The following is a 15,122-nucleotide window of genomic DNA, read 5'->3' as shown; positions in this document are numbered from 1 at the left end:
TTTGGTTAGGTTTGATTATTACTATTTTATTTATTTAGTATATTTATAGCCCTCCTTTTTCACTCAAGGAGGATCACAGAGTAGAGAGGAAGAAGTAATCATATGGTACAGAATGCACAGAATATTGGATGACTAATACAATAGGACCAGGAGTACAAAACTGAATAACAATGTGAGAAACAATATGAAAATAGGGTATAAGGTAGACAACAAACAATGCAATAGGGCTAAGAGAATTAAATGGCAAGGCGAACAGAAAATTACTTAGGGCTAGGCTATGGAGTGTGAGCAATGTGAAAGCAGAGTCAGCTTTCATTCCCAAAGCTGCCTTCATTCCCAAAGCTGGCAGCTCTCATTCAGAAGGTCCTGCTGCTGTCATAGGACAATGCTTGATATGGGATTTTCCACTATTTTGTGATGGGTCCCACCCAGTGGTGGGATCCAAAAATTTTAATAACAGGTTCCGATGGTGGTGGGATTCAAACAGTGGCGCCGCCATACACACGCACCTCCAGTCCCTATTGGGCAGGGAGGTTGCTTTAGTAACCCCTTCTCGGCACTCAGAAAAAATTAGTAACCACTTCTAGAGAAGTGGTGAGAACTGGTTGGATCCCACCTCTGGTCCCACCCCACTGCACTGCAGCCATTTTGGGACTGGCCCTGCTTCCATAAGGACCGCATCAAGTATAATATAAGGATTTCCCAAAGTATACAGGATAAACAATTTAGTTTGCATTCAGAAATTCATGCAATGTATTATAGATGAGATGAGGTGAAAGCTCTGTCCATGGCAGTCTGCTTTTTATTTTTTGATTCACCTGTTTTTCACACTTTTTACTGGCACATCTCAACCCCACTGTCTCAGTTGAACTGTAACTTTGCCCTTCGTCCCCATCTTTACCTGTCTCTTTCAGATTTTGGATTTTCAAGATAAGAAAAGGGGCTTCTGTTGATTTGGTTATTCTTCAGCACACCTTTATTGATAAAAATGTGCCCTTCCTTCATGTTTTCATGAGCTATACCAATACTCTGAAAATCAGAAATACAAATGAGATCAGCAAAACAGACAGAGTTCAGGAACAAACAAACAAGGGGCCTTTCCCCACTTAAAAAATGGGAGTAGAGTCAAACCTCTGTGGGAAAAACCGGGACCTTTTGAGTGTGGGTTCATGTCCCCCACTGCAGCTTCTACCCCGCAGACGATCATCAGCCAGCAGCCACCAGGATTCCCCATACTATGCGCGCGTTCAGCTCAGGGGTCATCCTGATTGGCTGCTGCTGCTGATGGGCGGGACTTTTTTTACTTTTCCCCTGTAGGATCCACTTCTGCACGAGCATGCGCAGACTGTAGCCATGTCTCCACAAATCAATGTCATTCTCGGAGCCCTCTCCTCGTTCCTTCTCCTCCTTGCTCCTCTTGCTTTTTTATCACATGCCTAATTCTCTCCAAGCCCCTCTGCTGCCACTTGGTGAGTTCAGCCCGCTCGCCAGCTTGTATCCTGCCTACACACGAGTCAGTCTGCCCCCTCCACTCGCCTGTAAATGATTGCTGCTTCTGTCTGCATGTCTCAATGAAATGACATGGATTTCTCCTTCACGGAAACAGCCCACTGCTTCCCGATTGGGGAAAAGGCTCCACGTCACTTGCAGGGGCGGGAACCTCAAACCCGGAGTCACCCCAGGAGTTCCCCACCGCTCCGCACACAGTTTTTCAAAAAGGTGCTCTCCATCTAGCAACAAAAATGATGCACGCTGAGGGGGTGGGAGAGCACCAGATTCGGGGTGGATGCGCTGTGGCTGCTTGTGCAGTGAGGAGCACTGAGGAACCCCGGATCATTTGGCGAGATTAGCCCACAACATACGGTGAGTGGGGAAAGCCCCAAGGAAAAGTGTGGGACCAATTACATGAGAACATGAGAAAATGGATAGGCAGGTACATTTAAATTGCAAACACATGAATACCCCCCTTTTTGTTTCTTTAGTGTTTAATGAGTTTGCCTTGGCTATTTCTGTTGGTGTTTCAGTTTCAGTAGGAAAATTTCTACATTTCATTCTGGATTTAGAGTGTTTGTCACAACTTTCATCTCTTTCCAGTTTGTTTGCATCTTTCTCCCCACTTGCCACTAAAGTGTACACAGACATACTGATTTAACAAACACTGCATAAAGCTTTTGATATAATCATATCTATGGCTATGTCAAGACTTTTTTTTAAATGTACATCCACTGTACAATGAAGAAAAACAGAATGCAAAAAGAAACTTGATATAGCTAAGCTACAATAAGCTAAGGTGAGATTGCCTTTTTTTTGGTGTGTTATTTTCATGCTTGGGAAGAGGAGGAGAGATTCAAATTGATGAAAACCACCGAATTTTGAACAGTACTTGCTATGAAATTTGGAAACGAAATTCAAAACAATAGAGTATTTGTAACTGGTTTGGAAATAGCACCATTGGTTTGGAAATAGCACCATGTAATTTGGAAATCCAAACTCTGAGGTGAGGAATTCAAAGATTTTGAATCATCACTAATTTGACTGCATATGAGAATACATTCCCTATTTAAAATAATACAGGTGCGTTCATCCTATCTCAGATGCGAATCTGAATGCACACCTAATTGATGCCTATAAATTTTTCCTTTGTTTGAATCTAGGCCAATCATATGCATTATTTGCATGAAGTGAAATCCACTGAGTTCAATGGGATTTGCAATTACTGAAGCACTCCCAGGGGTGCTTAACAAAGCATATCAATATTTTTTCAGGATATCACAGATTTTTCACCACCTGCAAACTACAGGAAATTTAAATAAGGCTGTTACAGTAATAGGATGGGCTTTTTCTTACCTCTATAATCCCTTTGACAATGGCATTAAAGGATGGCTTGATAAACCCCCTACCAGCTACCATAAAGAGTGTGTATTGAAAATATCCTCCAGGGCCTGAATGAGTATGAGTTCCACTCAATACAACGTTGTCATATCTATACAGATCTCCATATTTTTGATTCAGTTGCTTTATCACCTGAGGAAAAAAAGAACCTGTTCAGTAAGCAGAACTGGAGTGCTATGAAACAAATCAATATCTCTGTGACACCTTAATGATTAACAAATGCTTTGTGGAAGGTGCCCTTATAGATAAAACTCTTGCTGTATCAGATGTCTGTTTTATGGGGGCAGGATTTACCCTGCACAATGCCTTGAAAATGTGTGCCTAATATATTAAACAGCCCACAAAACAATACAGTGGAAACTGGGACACCCCTTCCAGTTGATCCCTGATAATAAAATGTAATAAAATGTAGCTTCTGGTTAAGATGAAAATATGTCTTGTGCAAAGAAAGCAGGAACTGGAATGATCTGTAAACTTAATATTTTGAGCTACAGAAACAATTTCATGTCAATATGTTTTCCCTGAAGGACAACTAGTTATACTAGAAAGAAGCCTGGAAGAAACACATTTATGGATAACTTACCTCACCCAGTTTAGCCTCAAGTTCATCATTTTGAACCATCTTTTCTTTCCACCCTTCCCCATCACTTCATAGTGAAGTGGTGACCCCCTAGGGGTTTTTTTTTGCCAAGAGGCAAACAGAGGGGGTTTGCCATTGCCTGCCTCAGTATAGCAACCCTGGACCTCCTTGATGATCTCCCATTCACCTACTAACCAGGGCTGCTTATCTTTTCAGGATTGATAAGATCAAGCTAGTCTGGTACATCCAGGTGAGGGCAACTTCATAGTACACTTGCCCAAATTTTGTATTTTATAGTACTGGTAAATATAAGATGCATGATCCTTCTCTCTCTCTGGCTCATTCCGCACATGCAGAATAATGCACTTTCAAACTGCTTTCAGTGCAGCTCTTTGAAGCTGTGCGGAATAGCAAAATCCACTTGCAAACAGTTGTGAAAGTGGTTTGAAAATGCATTATTTTGCCTGTGCGGAAGGGGCCTCTATTTCTCTCACTTTTACATACAAAACGAAATATTCAAATTTTGGTTAGGTTTTTAGCCACAATCACTTCTGAGATATTTCTATATGTTGGCACGCTCCATATACAGAGAACAGCAGCTGTTGGATTCAATGATAATGGGGGGAAAGCATAAAATCCTTATAAAGCAACTTGTTCACTTACCTCTAGCCTAAGCCTCTGAGATATCATCCCTATCTCAGCAGTAACAAACACCACTCTTTTGGTGTGATTCTGAGGCTCTGCCACGATGAATGTCCTGCATTGCTGTCGTGTGATCATACCAGCACCTGTTTGATCTAGACTGCCGTAGCCCATCTACACGGGAACACAATATTTAATTAACCGTCAACATGGTGGCTCTAAATGAATATATTAAAAAGTTTTCACTTGAGCCAGGTGTTTTGTGCTTCAGCGTATTTATTGCTTGTTTTATCTCTTCTTTCATAATATTTTTTGTAATAACACCCCTGTTCTTTCACCAATAATCATTATGTAAACCCTTCCAACCTAATTAACATTGCTAAGGCTGTCCCAGCACCCCAACCCTTGTAGAGGTAGGTGGGAAAGGGGTAGAGTTTGCTGCAGCTGCCAACAGGCAAACCTGATGCTGCTGCCTTTATGTGTGTCATCAGGGTATCCGGGGTGGAAGGCTACACACAGGCTGGTACCCATCCCACTCCACTGCTATCCCCCTGGTGTGGGCAGGGGATCCCCTGCAACTGGTGCTCATTTCCAGCCACCACTTGGACTGGCAGCTGGATTCTTCTTTTTTAAAAAATGGCTTTCAGGCTGATGAGATTATGTCACTTATGGGGAAAACCCGCTCCTATCGAGGAATCAAATCCTATCTAGGAATCAACAGAAACTCTCTGGTTTTATTGTCCAGTGATTCCTACAGAGGTGCTACATCACTCCTGCTTTTTCTCAGAAGTATTGTCATGCCATTGCCACAGGCTGCCTTCCCTATCCACAATCCACAAGTCTTCCACCGGCTGCCAGGCTGTGCCTTTATTTCAGAATGGATGGAAGTTGGTCACCAATTTGAGGTCCAAGTAGGACTGGTGCTAAGCAGGGTGAGAGCGTGTTTCGCCTGCTCTGTTCTAAAAATGGTAAAAACCACTGGTTTCAGTGATGTCTAGTATTACCTGATAGCAGTAGCAATGTGGGTAAAGTACACTTGCGTCAAAACTCTATGGAAAACAATGAGTGATGCCAGTGCTCCAGGTTGTGCAGGAAGGGATATAATCATGCAGTGGATGACCCTGTTTCCTCCCACCAATGAGACAAGCAGTAGCAGGCAGTGGCCAAAACAGCTGGGAGTTTTCTACCTTTAGTGGGTACCTGGCAAGCTTAGGAATGGGGTTTGGCCTGTGGGCACTGCAGATTCTGCTTAATCAATGTAAATAATAATTTTGGACCTTTTATTATCCCACTTGAAGGTGTTATTAGTTCTTAATCCACATCAGCATGTAGAAGCTCTTTGAAATATCTTTTACAACAGATTAGAGAGTGTTTTTTTTAAAAAATCTGACTGTAACCTGTGAAAACTCGACTTTAATGTTCCCAAAAGTTGCAACAAATTATAATTTCACCATGGGCAAATCCTTGAAGAGTTATGGGAATACTATAGAATGGAGTGGGTGCCATTTTAGGAACATTAGATACTCACTAAAGTTAATTTTGTCTAGTCAAGATTGCCTTTTGATATTATATATCCCTGAATGGACTCTGACCACTTATCTCCTGCTCCCTCCCCAAGTGTAAGCTTCAGTTACTAGTTATTTCTACATGGATGGGGCAAGGGGGGGCACTTGCATTCCCCAAACAAGATTTAGGATCTATGACAAAATGATGCTCATTGATATCAGTAAATGTTTCCATAATAAGAAGCCAAATTATCTGGAGATGGTTTTGAAATCTTTCGTTCAACAATCCTTCTGAGATAAGACAGGGTGTCACCCAACCAGCTAAGGGTAGGTGGTGGATTGTATGTGGGAAAACATCTGTCTGAGTTTGGTAGAGAGCCAAAGAGAAAAAGGAAGGTGTTGTGTGAAATATTTATATGAGCTGAAGAGAAACCTGTAGCTTGGTAGTGCCATTGGGAGTGTATTTCTGAGCAAGGGGGAAATCGGAGTGTATTTCAGAACAGAATTACACTCTTCAGTCACAGTTTTTTGCTCATTTAAAAAGATGGCATTAACAAAGTTTTAAAATATTTTAGTTAGGTATTTACAATAACCACACATTATTCAAGGAGATGCTGTTTCTCTTTTACAGAGGAAGAAAGGTCTTCTTTAAAATGACAATAACAACATCTAAAAATAAAGAAAATATGCATTTTTCTCAGTTTTGTAATTTTACTTATGTGCAAAAATGGAATAATTAAACTTATAGAAATGACTTACTTAGATTTCTTAACTGGCTGATAGCTCCACAGTTGGGGAAAATTGTAATCAGTCATAGCCAACTTATAGTGATCCATTCTCAAGGCAAGAGTTGTTGAGGCCCCTTCTGCACATGCAGAATAATGCACTTTCAATCCACTTTCACAATTGTTTGCAAGTGGATTTTGCTACTTCACACAGTAAAACCCAGCTGCAAAGTGCATTGAAAGTGAATTGAAAGTGCATTATTCTGCATGTGCAGAAGAGGCCTCAAAGATGGTTTGCCATTGCCTGCCTTCGCCTGGTGACCATGGGCTTCTATGATGGTCTCCCATCTAAGTTCTAACCAGAGTGACCTTGATTAGCTTCAGAGATTGAACAAGATTGGGCTACCTGGGCCATCCAGGTCAGGGAATAATTTCAGTAGACATACATTTTTAATAAGAACCTTTCATCTGTCAAAACAAGCAGTTGTCTTTCTTGGTTCTTGAGTAAGGCCACTGGATTTCCTTCTAAGACTTAGATTGTAATCAGTTTCCAATGAAATTACATTTCACATTTCCATACTTACAAATGGTACTTCAGCTACAGGGCCAGTGCAGTCGGCTCGACCAACGCCAATCAAGTAATGCTCTAGAGCAAACAGGAGACTCAAACTATAATTCTACACATGCAAGAATTGTACAGCTTTTTCTGATACAGGAACACAGCTAGAATTTGCAGCCTTTCAAATCAAATGAGATATTCAATGTGAAACTAGAATCTTCTTTTTTACAACTAGAATCTGGTTAAATTCCAAATCTAGTCAGTAGGTGTAACTTAATACTTTTCCTTTGCAAGTGCTAACACTCTAAGGGAGACAGCCTCTAACCTGTATGCAAAAGACTCTTTTGCCATATGTATGCAGAATAATATGTTGACACTCCCTCATCTTTTTAATAACAATACTGCAGCATGCCCTTGAAAAAAAATCATGGGTGTCTGAAACCTTTACGCAGGACCCAATTATGGAGGGAATAAGCACTTGACTAAGACCCTGAGGGGAGAGCAGATGGGTGCAGCCTACAATCATCTGTATGGTGCCAGCCTCCAGGTGAGGCAGAATTAAAATTGATCTGCAGATGACAGAGATCGGTTGCCCTAGAGAAAATGGCAGCATTGGAGGGTGGAGTGTATGACATCACGTTATAAGGCTTCAGTCAGGCCTTTATTTCAGAAACAGGAACGACAGCACTTCCCCCTCAGTCATTCCCAGTGATAATCCCCCCAACAATGACTAATCTAGATCGGTAGGTGACAACAACTGAACAGGCATTATGCATCTTATAAAGGAAATTAATGTAAAAATATTTTCTGGTTTTTAGTTCAGTCCGTGAACCTCAAACTTCCTTTTCTCTGAAGTTGCCAGCCTTATTTGTGTTCTGTCCAGTTTTCTCCCACATTCACCCCTTACAACCAACCTCTTGAAAATTGCTTCCCTAGAGTCTTTCTCCTTTTTCTTTACCTGCTACCATTTCCGGTAGGAATGCCAGCCTCCAAGTGGGGCCTGGGGGTACACCGGAATTATAGTTCAACTCCAGACTACAGAGATCATTCCTAAAGAGAATATGGCTGCTTTTGGAGTGTGGGCTGTATGGCATTACATCCCACGGAGGTCCATGTCCTCCCCAGGCTCCACACTCAAACCTTCAGGAGCTTCTTCACCTGGATCTGGACACTCTAATTTCAGGCTCCTGCCTCCTCATTTCCTAAGCCCCTGCTTCTTCTCTCTCAGTGTTCCTGAGCAAATAATTATCAGTTTATCTCCACTACCACTACCACAGAATCCTTTAGACATAATCATGTAGAGACTAAACGGTCCTTAGGGACCCTAGTAGGTCCCTCTGCTCCTTGGAGGGGAACCTCCTGGAAATCCCTGGCCCAAAAACAATCCGGCTGGCCTCGACAATAGCCAGGGCCTTTTCGGTCCTGGCCCCTACCTAGTGGAATATGCTCCCAACTGAGATCAGGGCCCTGCGAGACTTGAGTAGTTTCCACAGGGCCTATAAATCATAGTTATTCCACCAGGCTTTCCTTGAAGGTCAGCCGGGTTAACATCTTTTTCTGGCCTCCGGGGGGGGGGGGGGCGGATATTAAATTTCATAAGTCGCCATCTGGGTTTGAGGTTTTTAGTAATGATTGTTACTGTTTTTACATATTTATTATGATTTTATTGTGTTGTTTTATTGATTAATTAATTAATTATTACTTAAATTTATATCCCGCCCTAGAGTTTTAAAATGTTGCTGCCGCCCTGAGTCCCTATGGGAAGGGCGGGGTATAAATTTAAAAATAAAAACGTCTATATATAGATTTTAAAACTTACCATTTTCACTGGCACCCAGTTTCCCTAAAAGAGATAACATCACACATAAGCCAGCTTAAAAGGGGCAAAGTCCTTGGCTCTGATGGCACCCCCCTGAATCCTTGAAAAGAAATATTGACTGGTGGCTCCCTTTTTATTGTCTGTGATTATACCGATGAAATAGATCATATCCTCAAGAACAGGGGCTGTTGTAGTTCCATTCTTCATAATAGGAAGCAGAGAGAATCCATCTAATTATGTGCCTATCAGCCTTCTGAATATCACCAGTAAACTATATATTTGGCACTTACTTCATAAATGTGTCAACTGGCTTGATCAGGAGGATCAAATACCGCAGGAACAATCAGGCATCAGGAAGGGCAGATCCACAGTGGACCACTGCCTTATCCTCCAACATCTTATTGAAAAGTATGGCTCAAAAGGCCATCTTCCTTATACACTGCCTTTTTCAATCTCAATCTATTGACAGGAAGCTCTTTTTTCTTATTCACAAACTGCATGACCAGACATCACTGACAGTAAGGTGTACAAAGATGGAGCACCAGTTTGGCAAAATTAACACCTTCAAAGGAGTTATCCTGCAGAGATGCTGTCTAGCTCCCATGCTCTTCATTTATTACATAATTGTATTGTAAGTTGGATAATGTGGGTTTTCTTAGTTGTGTGACCATGTCCTGTAGTTCTTACTCCTGCCTGCATCTATCATTGGCATCGTCAGAGGTATGACCAGTGGTGGGATCCAAAAATTTTAGTAACAGGTTCCCATGGTGATGGGATTCAAACTGTGGCGTAGCACCAATGGGGCTGGGCTGGGCACGATAGGGGCGTGGCAGGTCATTATGGGGGTGGGGCATTCCTGGGCGGGATTGTGGCAAGGACGCAATCACTGCACTGGTCCTTGGGCGGGAAACGAATGCATACAGGCGCAGGCTGCCACGCACGCCAGTGCACCTCCTGCTAAACTGCTTCAAGTTCTGCGCTCTATTGCTGAGAGGAGGGGGCGTAACTAAGGCAAAAATCACATGGCAAAATCACTAATTAGTAACCCCCTCTCGGCACACACAAATAATTAGTAACCTACTCTTGGGAACCTGTGAGAACCTGCTGGATCCCACCTCTGGGTATGACTCTAGAAGGTATTGTAAATTGCCTAAATGCCACTGATTTATATTTGCCCAAACTGGCTCAGAGTCATTCTCTGTCTTCCTTTATGCTGGCAATGCCATTCTATGGTCCAGAACTGCTGGTTTAAGGAGAGCTCTTACAAGATTTGCCATTTATTGTGAGAAAACAAATTAATGATTAATTATCACAAAACTAAGGTGATGGCATTTGGAAAATGACCAAAATTCAGGGGTTGGAGCACAAATGGTCAAAGGTTGGAAACCGGTTAGTAATTGCTGGTACCTGGGAATGATTCTCCATGCCTCAAGTTCCAAAGTTGCCCATAGCAACCATGCTGCTTGCTTGGGGGAAAGATCAGGATTCAATATGTCCCAGATACCCTAAAAGTTATTTGTGGCAAATCGCAGGCTCAAATGTTATATGGAACACATCGTGGACCACCAGGTTCCTGTTTTGCACCACTAGAACCAGTTCAACCTAAGTTCCTTACAGCAGTCCTCCAAATCCCAAGATGTCTCCAATGCACTGATAAGCCTTGAGACTGGAATGTTGAAAGAAGAAGTTATGATTTGCCTATCATTCCTTTATTTATGGCAAACTTTTAACTCCCAAAGTTTGCTACCCTCAATCCAATTTAACAGCTTTCAAACAAATTGGCTAAAGGCCATTAGAGGAAAAATAGAGAGACTTAGCTTCTCACCCCAAGCATTGCTTGAGCTAGGAAGAGACAAGCCAAGCACATTTTCAGACAAAGGTTAGAAGATGATGGTTGATTCCACACAGCAAATGTATAATGGGCTGCAGTCATTGTAAAGGAACCCATTTTCCTTTTCCCCAAACACTTGTGTGCCATGCAGGCACCAATTGGAGTCCATGAAAACAATCCGGATTGCTTTCGCTCCTTTGCATGGGCACGCTTCTCTTTAAAAATATATATATATTCCTGCAACACATGTGTAGCTACACAGAAATGAACTCCCCATAGCCATGCAAATTGTCCCACAATATGACGGGCTGCACCTGCATAGCTACCAAAGGCGTAGCTGCCATGGGGACATCCAGGGACAAAAACCCTGGGTGCCCCTGTAGGAGTCACACGGGGGGTGGAAAGATTGCCCCGCCCACATTTCTGGGAAGAAGGAGGGGCATGATTGGGCCTCGGTGCAACATGCGAGCACCGCCCGGGCCATGACCTGCCCGGGCGGTGTGCACACATTGCGCCAAGGCCCAGCCATGCCCCTCCTCCTTCCCAGAAGTGGCTGGGCTTGCTCCCCCATGGCATCCCCCATGGCACCCTGCTCCTCACCCCCTGCGCCCCCAATTACCTGAGTTCAGCTGAAAAAGTAGGGTGGTGGGACATACACTTCCCAGGAGACCTTGTGAGCCCCCCTGCGAGGCCTCTGCAGAAGTTGGGGCTTGCAAGGTCTCCTGGGAAATGTAGTTCTCACCAGGCTACTTTTTTCAGTCAGCTAAACTCAGGTATGGGGGGGGTGGAGGGGGCATGGGGCGCCACGGGAGGGGCAGGGCCCAGCACCATTTTGCCCAGGTGCCATTTCCACCCCCACCCCCACACCACTGGTAGCTACACAGGTGCATCCTGCAAAATTCAAAGAAAAAAGAAAAGGGGGCCTCCCTGCAACAGCAGGGCAATGGCGGGCATATTCTCCCTGAGAGTGGATGGCACAATGGAAGGGAAGAAAATAAAGCACCTCTTGCCTAGCCATTCAAATGCGAGTGGCTCTAACCTGGGATTTTTCAAAAGGACTGCTGGTTTAGCGATTTTCAAAAATCCCAGGTTGAGTGAAATAAAACGGGGCAGACTGGATTTGGGGACGGATTTGGGGACAGATTTGTGCAAAGTTCCCCCCAAAGTGGTTTATATAGTGTACTACACCTATTATATTTGCCCTGAGCTGAATCGGCCATTGAGTGCCAATCAGACCTCTTCAGCTCTCCTGCTTGTATGTCATTGTCCAGTAGTAGGTAAGTACTTGTACCAACTGCCTACCTTTTTGCTCTGGAAGAAAACAGCCACAGGAGGGCTTATATGCTAGCCAAGTGTCTTGCTTTGCCCTCATCAGTAGTACAGGGAAATTTTTAAAAGATTCCTTTGGTAGAGAGAGTCTATCCATATAAGTCTGGTTAGATAGAAACCCTTGAACATGTATTTTTATATGTCCTCTTTACAGTCAAAGTTTATTGGGTTTTCTTGGTTGAAGTTTATCAGGTTCTTGCTGGGTAAAACCTCACGACTCTTGGGGGAAAAATCACAATTAAAAATCTTTTCTCCGACAAAAATCCTCTGTTTATTAGACAAGCTGTGAAGTTTTGCACCTTAGTGTATAAAGCTCACCAGATATCAAATATGAAGGATAATCAGGAAAACTTCAGGCTCATTTTTAGTTTATCTTGATAAGGCATTCCTACAATGCAAAAATGGTTTTAAATAATTCTTACCATTTATTTTAATGTATGAGTCTATATTATTTATATGTATGGTCTGTAAGTAAGATTTTAGGTTACACGGAGTGTTCTTTTAAATGGTCTGATACTGCAATAAAACATTCTGAATCTGAAAACTTACCATTTTCACCAGGGATAAAAACGAAAATTAATAGTACTGCTGAAGCTGCTATCCCCAATATCAAGGTGACAGTGAGTAGAACTACTAGGCGAGAGGTAGGCCATTTTCTTGGTTGACTCATTTTGGGAACAATAACTATAAAAAGAAGAAGAGTTGTTTTTAATACCCGCTTTTCTTTACCTTTAAGGAGTATATATATAATTGCCTTCCCTTCCCTTCCCCAGCCATTACAGACACTTTGTGAGGTAGGTGGGACTGAGAGAGTTCTGAGAGAACTGTGACTAGCCAAAGTCACCCTGCAGGTTTCATGTGGAGGAGTGGGGAATCAAATCCAGTTCTCCAGATTAGAGCTCATCACTCTTAACCACTAACATAAGCCCTTGCACAGGTATCATATCTTAAGCCTCTGTAAAACAGGCCACATTCTGATCCTAAATACACTTTATGCATTTAGGATTTATGCAAGTAAGTCTTACTTACATCTGTAGATCTTCAAGTGCAACAGATTTATTATTTTATTTATTTACTTCTATTTGCTTTCAAATCACATCTGGCTTATGGCAACCCCTGAAGGGGTTTTCAAGGCAAGAGTCATTCAGAGATGGTTTGCCCAGGATGAAATTATAATTTGTTGTAACTTTGGGAACATTACAGCTGAGTTTACATAGGTTACTGTCATATTTTTTTTAAAAAACCCTCTCTAATCTGTTATCAAAGACATTTCAAAGAGAAGTAGAACACATCCAATGTATTCAAATATGGAGATTTAAAAAATCTTCTAAGAGGAGGGTTGTAGATTTTGTTGTAAGCCACATTCAGGTTTCTCCAGCACAGGTTTTATTTTTATGACTTCTGGCATTACTTGTCTAGGTGATACAGACACTCAAACAGAACCTCAAATGCTGTCCAAACAAGCACGTGCATTTTTGATACATTTGTCGTTTCTGGGAAGATATTTTGCTTTTAAAATAAGATGACTTATTCCAAGGCAGTGTTGGAACCTTGCAGCAAACTATTTGAGATACATGTAAATAGTTTAATTTTTTTAAAAAAAAGAGAGAACCAGTGTAGTAATATCTAGGGCCTCTAACTAAAGGGGGCGGAGCGACAAGAAATTTACCTTATAAATAGGTGACTGAAGTCAAAGATGTAGAAGTGCAAAAATGGGGGGAAAAAACCTGAATGTCCAGATATTGTATTTTGCTTCCTTTTCTGTACATGAACACCTATACACTTCCCAAGATCTGAAAGAAACATACAGTTCTTCATATAACATGGGAGCACTGAGAGATTATTGCACTTGTTTTATTATTGAATCTGTCAAGCAACAAATCATAAGAAACACATGTCAAATCACATTAATCTCACTGCCACATTCATTTAAATACATTCTGTCCTCAATTCAGAAATGAGTCCTTACCTCTCATTTTTAAAACAAAAATTAAAACATTGAATATAATTGAACCCATAAAAAAGATTAAAAACACAGTCCCTCATTGAAAGAAACATTCTCTAGCTAGAAAACAGTCCACAAATCCACCAATCAAAAAGTCCTTGAAATGTCAATGTGGGGCAGGGGCGGGGGAAGCAAACGTTCCTTGGCAGAAAAAAACCTTCTTTCTCATGACAGATTGAGGGGCACTCAGAGGAGGGTTTCTGACGATATCATCAGAATAGGATTTGAATGGGTTATGGGGCCAGCCTTGACAGACCGGGCTCCTTTAATGTTTTGTAATTACATTTTAAAAACTGTATTTTTATTACCTTCTTGATTGCCTTGAGAGGCTTTGGCTGCAATTATTGTATGAATAGCAAGAAAGCATGTGCAGTTTTGACTAGGTTCCTTCTGTTTAGGAAAGAGCCCAGCTGACACACAATCCAAACAAGGTAAAAACCAATCTAAGCCTCCACAGCTGCTTGGTCATCCAGGGGTGCAGCAAAGCCAAGAGCACTACCAGTGGGTAGGAAGAGCAGTTAGCTCACCTGGCCTGCTGTGCCTTCTAATTTTGTTTAACAATTGACATCTACCCTCCTGCCTCTTCTTTTGTTTAACAGATAAAAGGAAAGAGTTGCCCTTCTTTTTCCTAGCAGCTGAGAGTAGAAGTGGACATGATTTGCATCTTCATGGGGCAAAGGTCCAGGTGCCATGTGCTTTCACATAGAATTAATACCCCATCCTTCCTTTGAAGTTGGGCTTATTAGAAGTGCATATAACAATTAAAACCCTCATTTAAAAATTTAGACATAAAACTCAATGGCACCCTAGCAATTCCAAAAGTGGGAGAGAAAAAAGTCAGAGAAAAAAAAGTCAGATTCAGTCAGAGAAAAAAGAAGGAACAACAAAATCACCAATAAGAATGTTAACTAACAAATTCAATAATAAAAAACGGGGAAGGAAAGGAGAGGAGGGAGTTCAGCTGAAAGAAATCCATTGTGGTCCTGAACCATAAGCCTGGTGGAACATCGCTGTTTTACAGGTGCTACGGAATTGCATCAGGTCCCTCAGAGCCAGGGTCTCACTTGATAGAGCTTTCCACCATATTCGGGTTATAACCTAAAAGCCTCTTGATCTAGCCAAGGACTGCCAGAGAGAGGCAGTCTGGCAGACACAAACACCCCAGACCGTTCAGACCTATAAAGGACAAAACTAAAACCTAGAGCCTGATTTGGTATTCCACCTGGAGCCAATGC

General features: G+C 42.1%; 1 protein-coding gene across 1 annotated transcript in view; it reads right to left on the bottom strand.

Moving 5' to 3' along the window:
- The window catches only part of ASAH2 (N-acylsphingosine amidohydrolase 2), a 44,362-nt gene extending 31,810 nt beyond the window's left edge, over nucleotides 1-12,552 (bottom strand). The window contains exons 1-5 of the mRNA XM_048506217.1: nucleotides 12,432-12,552; nucleotides 6,929-6,990; nucleotides 4,136-4,288; nucleotides 2,848-3,024; nucleotides 902-1,029 (exon numbers count right to left, since the gene is read on the bottom strand). Coding sequence (XP_048362174.1) covers nucleotides 902-1,029; nucleotides 2,848-3,024; nucleotides 4,136-4,288; nucleotides 6,929-6,990; nucleotides 12,432-12,552 — 641 coding nt within the window. The remainder of the gene's footprint in view (nucleotides 1-901; nucleotides 1,030-2,847; nucleotides 3,025-4,135; nucleotides 4,289-6,928; nucleotides 6,991-12,431) is intronic.
- Nucleotides 12,553-15,122: the final 2,570 nt, after the last annotated feature.

Source organism: Sphaerodactylus townsendi, linkage group LG08 (genome assembly GCF_021028975.2).
Source record: "Sphaerodactylus townsendi isolate TG3544 linkage group LG08, MPM_Stown_v2.3, whole genome shotgun sequence".
Taxonomy (NCBI): Eukaryota; Metazoa; Chordata; class Lepidosauria; order Squamata; family Sphaerodactylidae; genus Sphaerodactylus; species Sphaerodactylus townsendi.
Note: the sequence above shows the minus strand (reverse complement) of the source record. Positions and strands in the feature narration are given on the sequence as shown.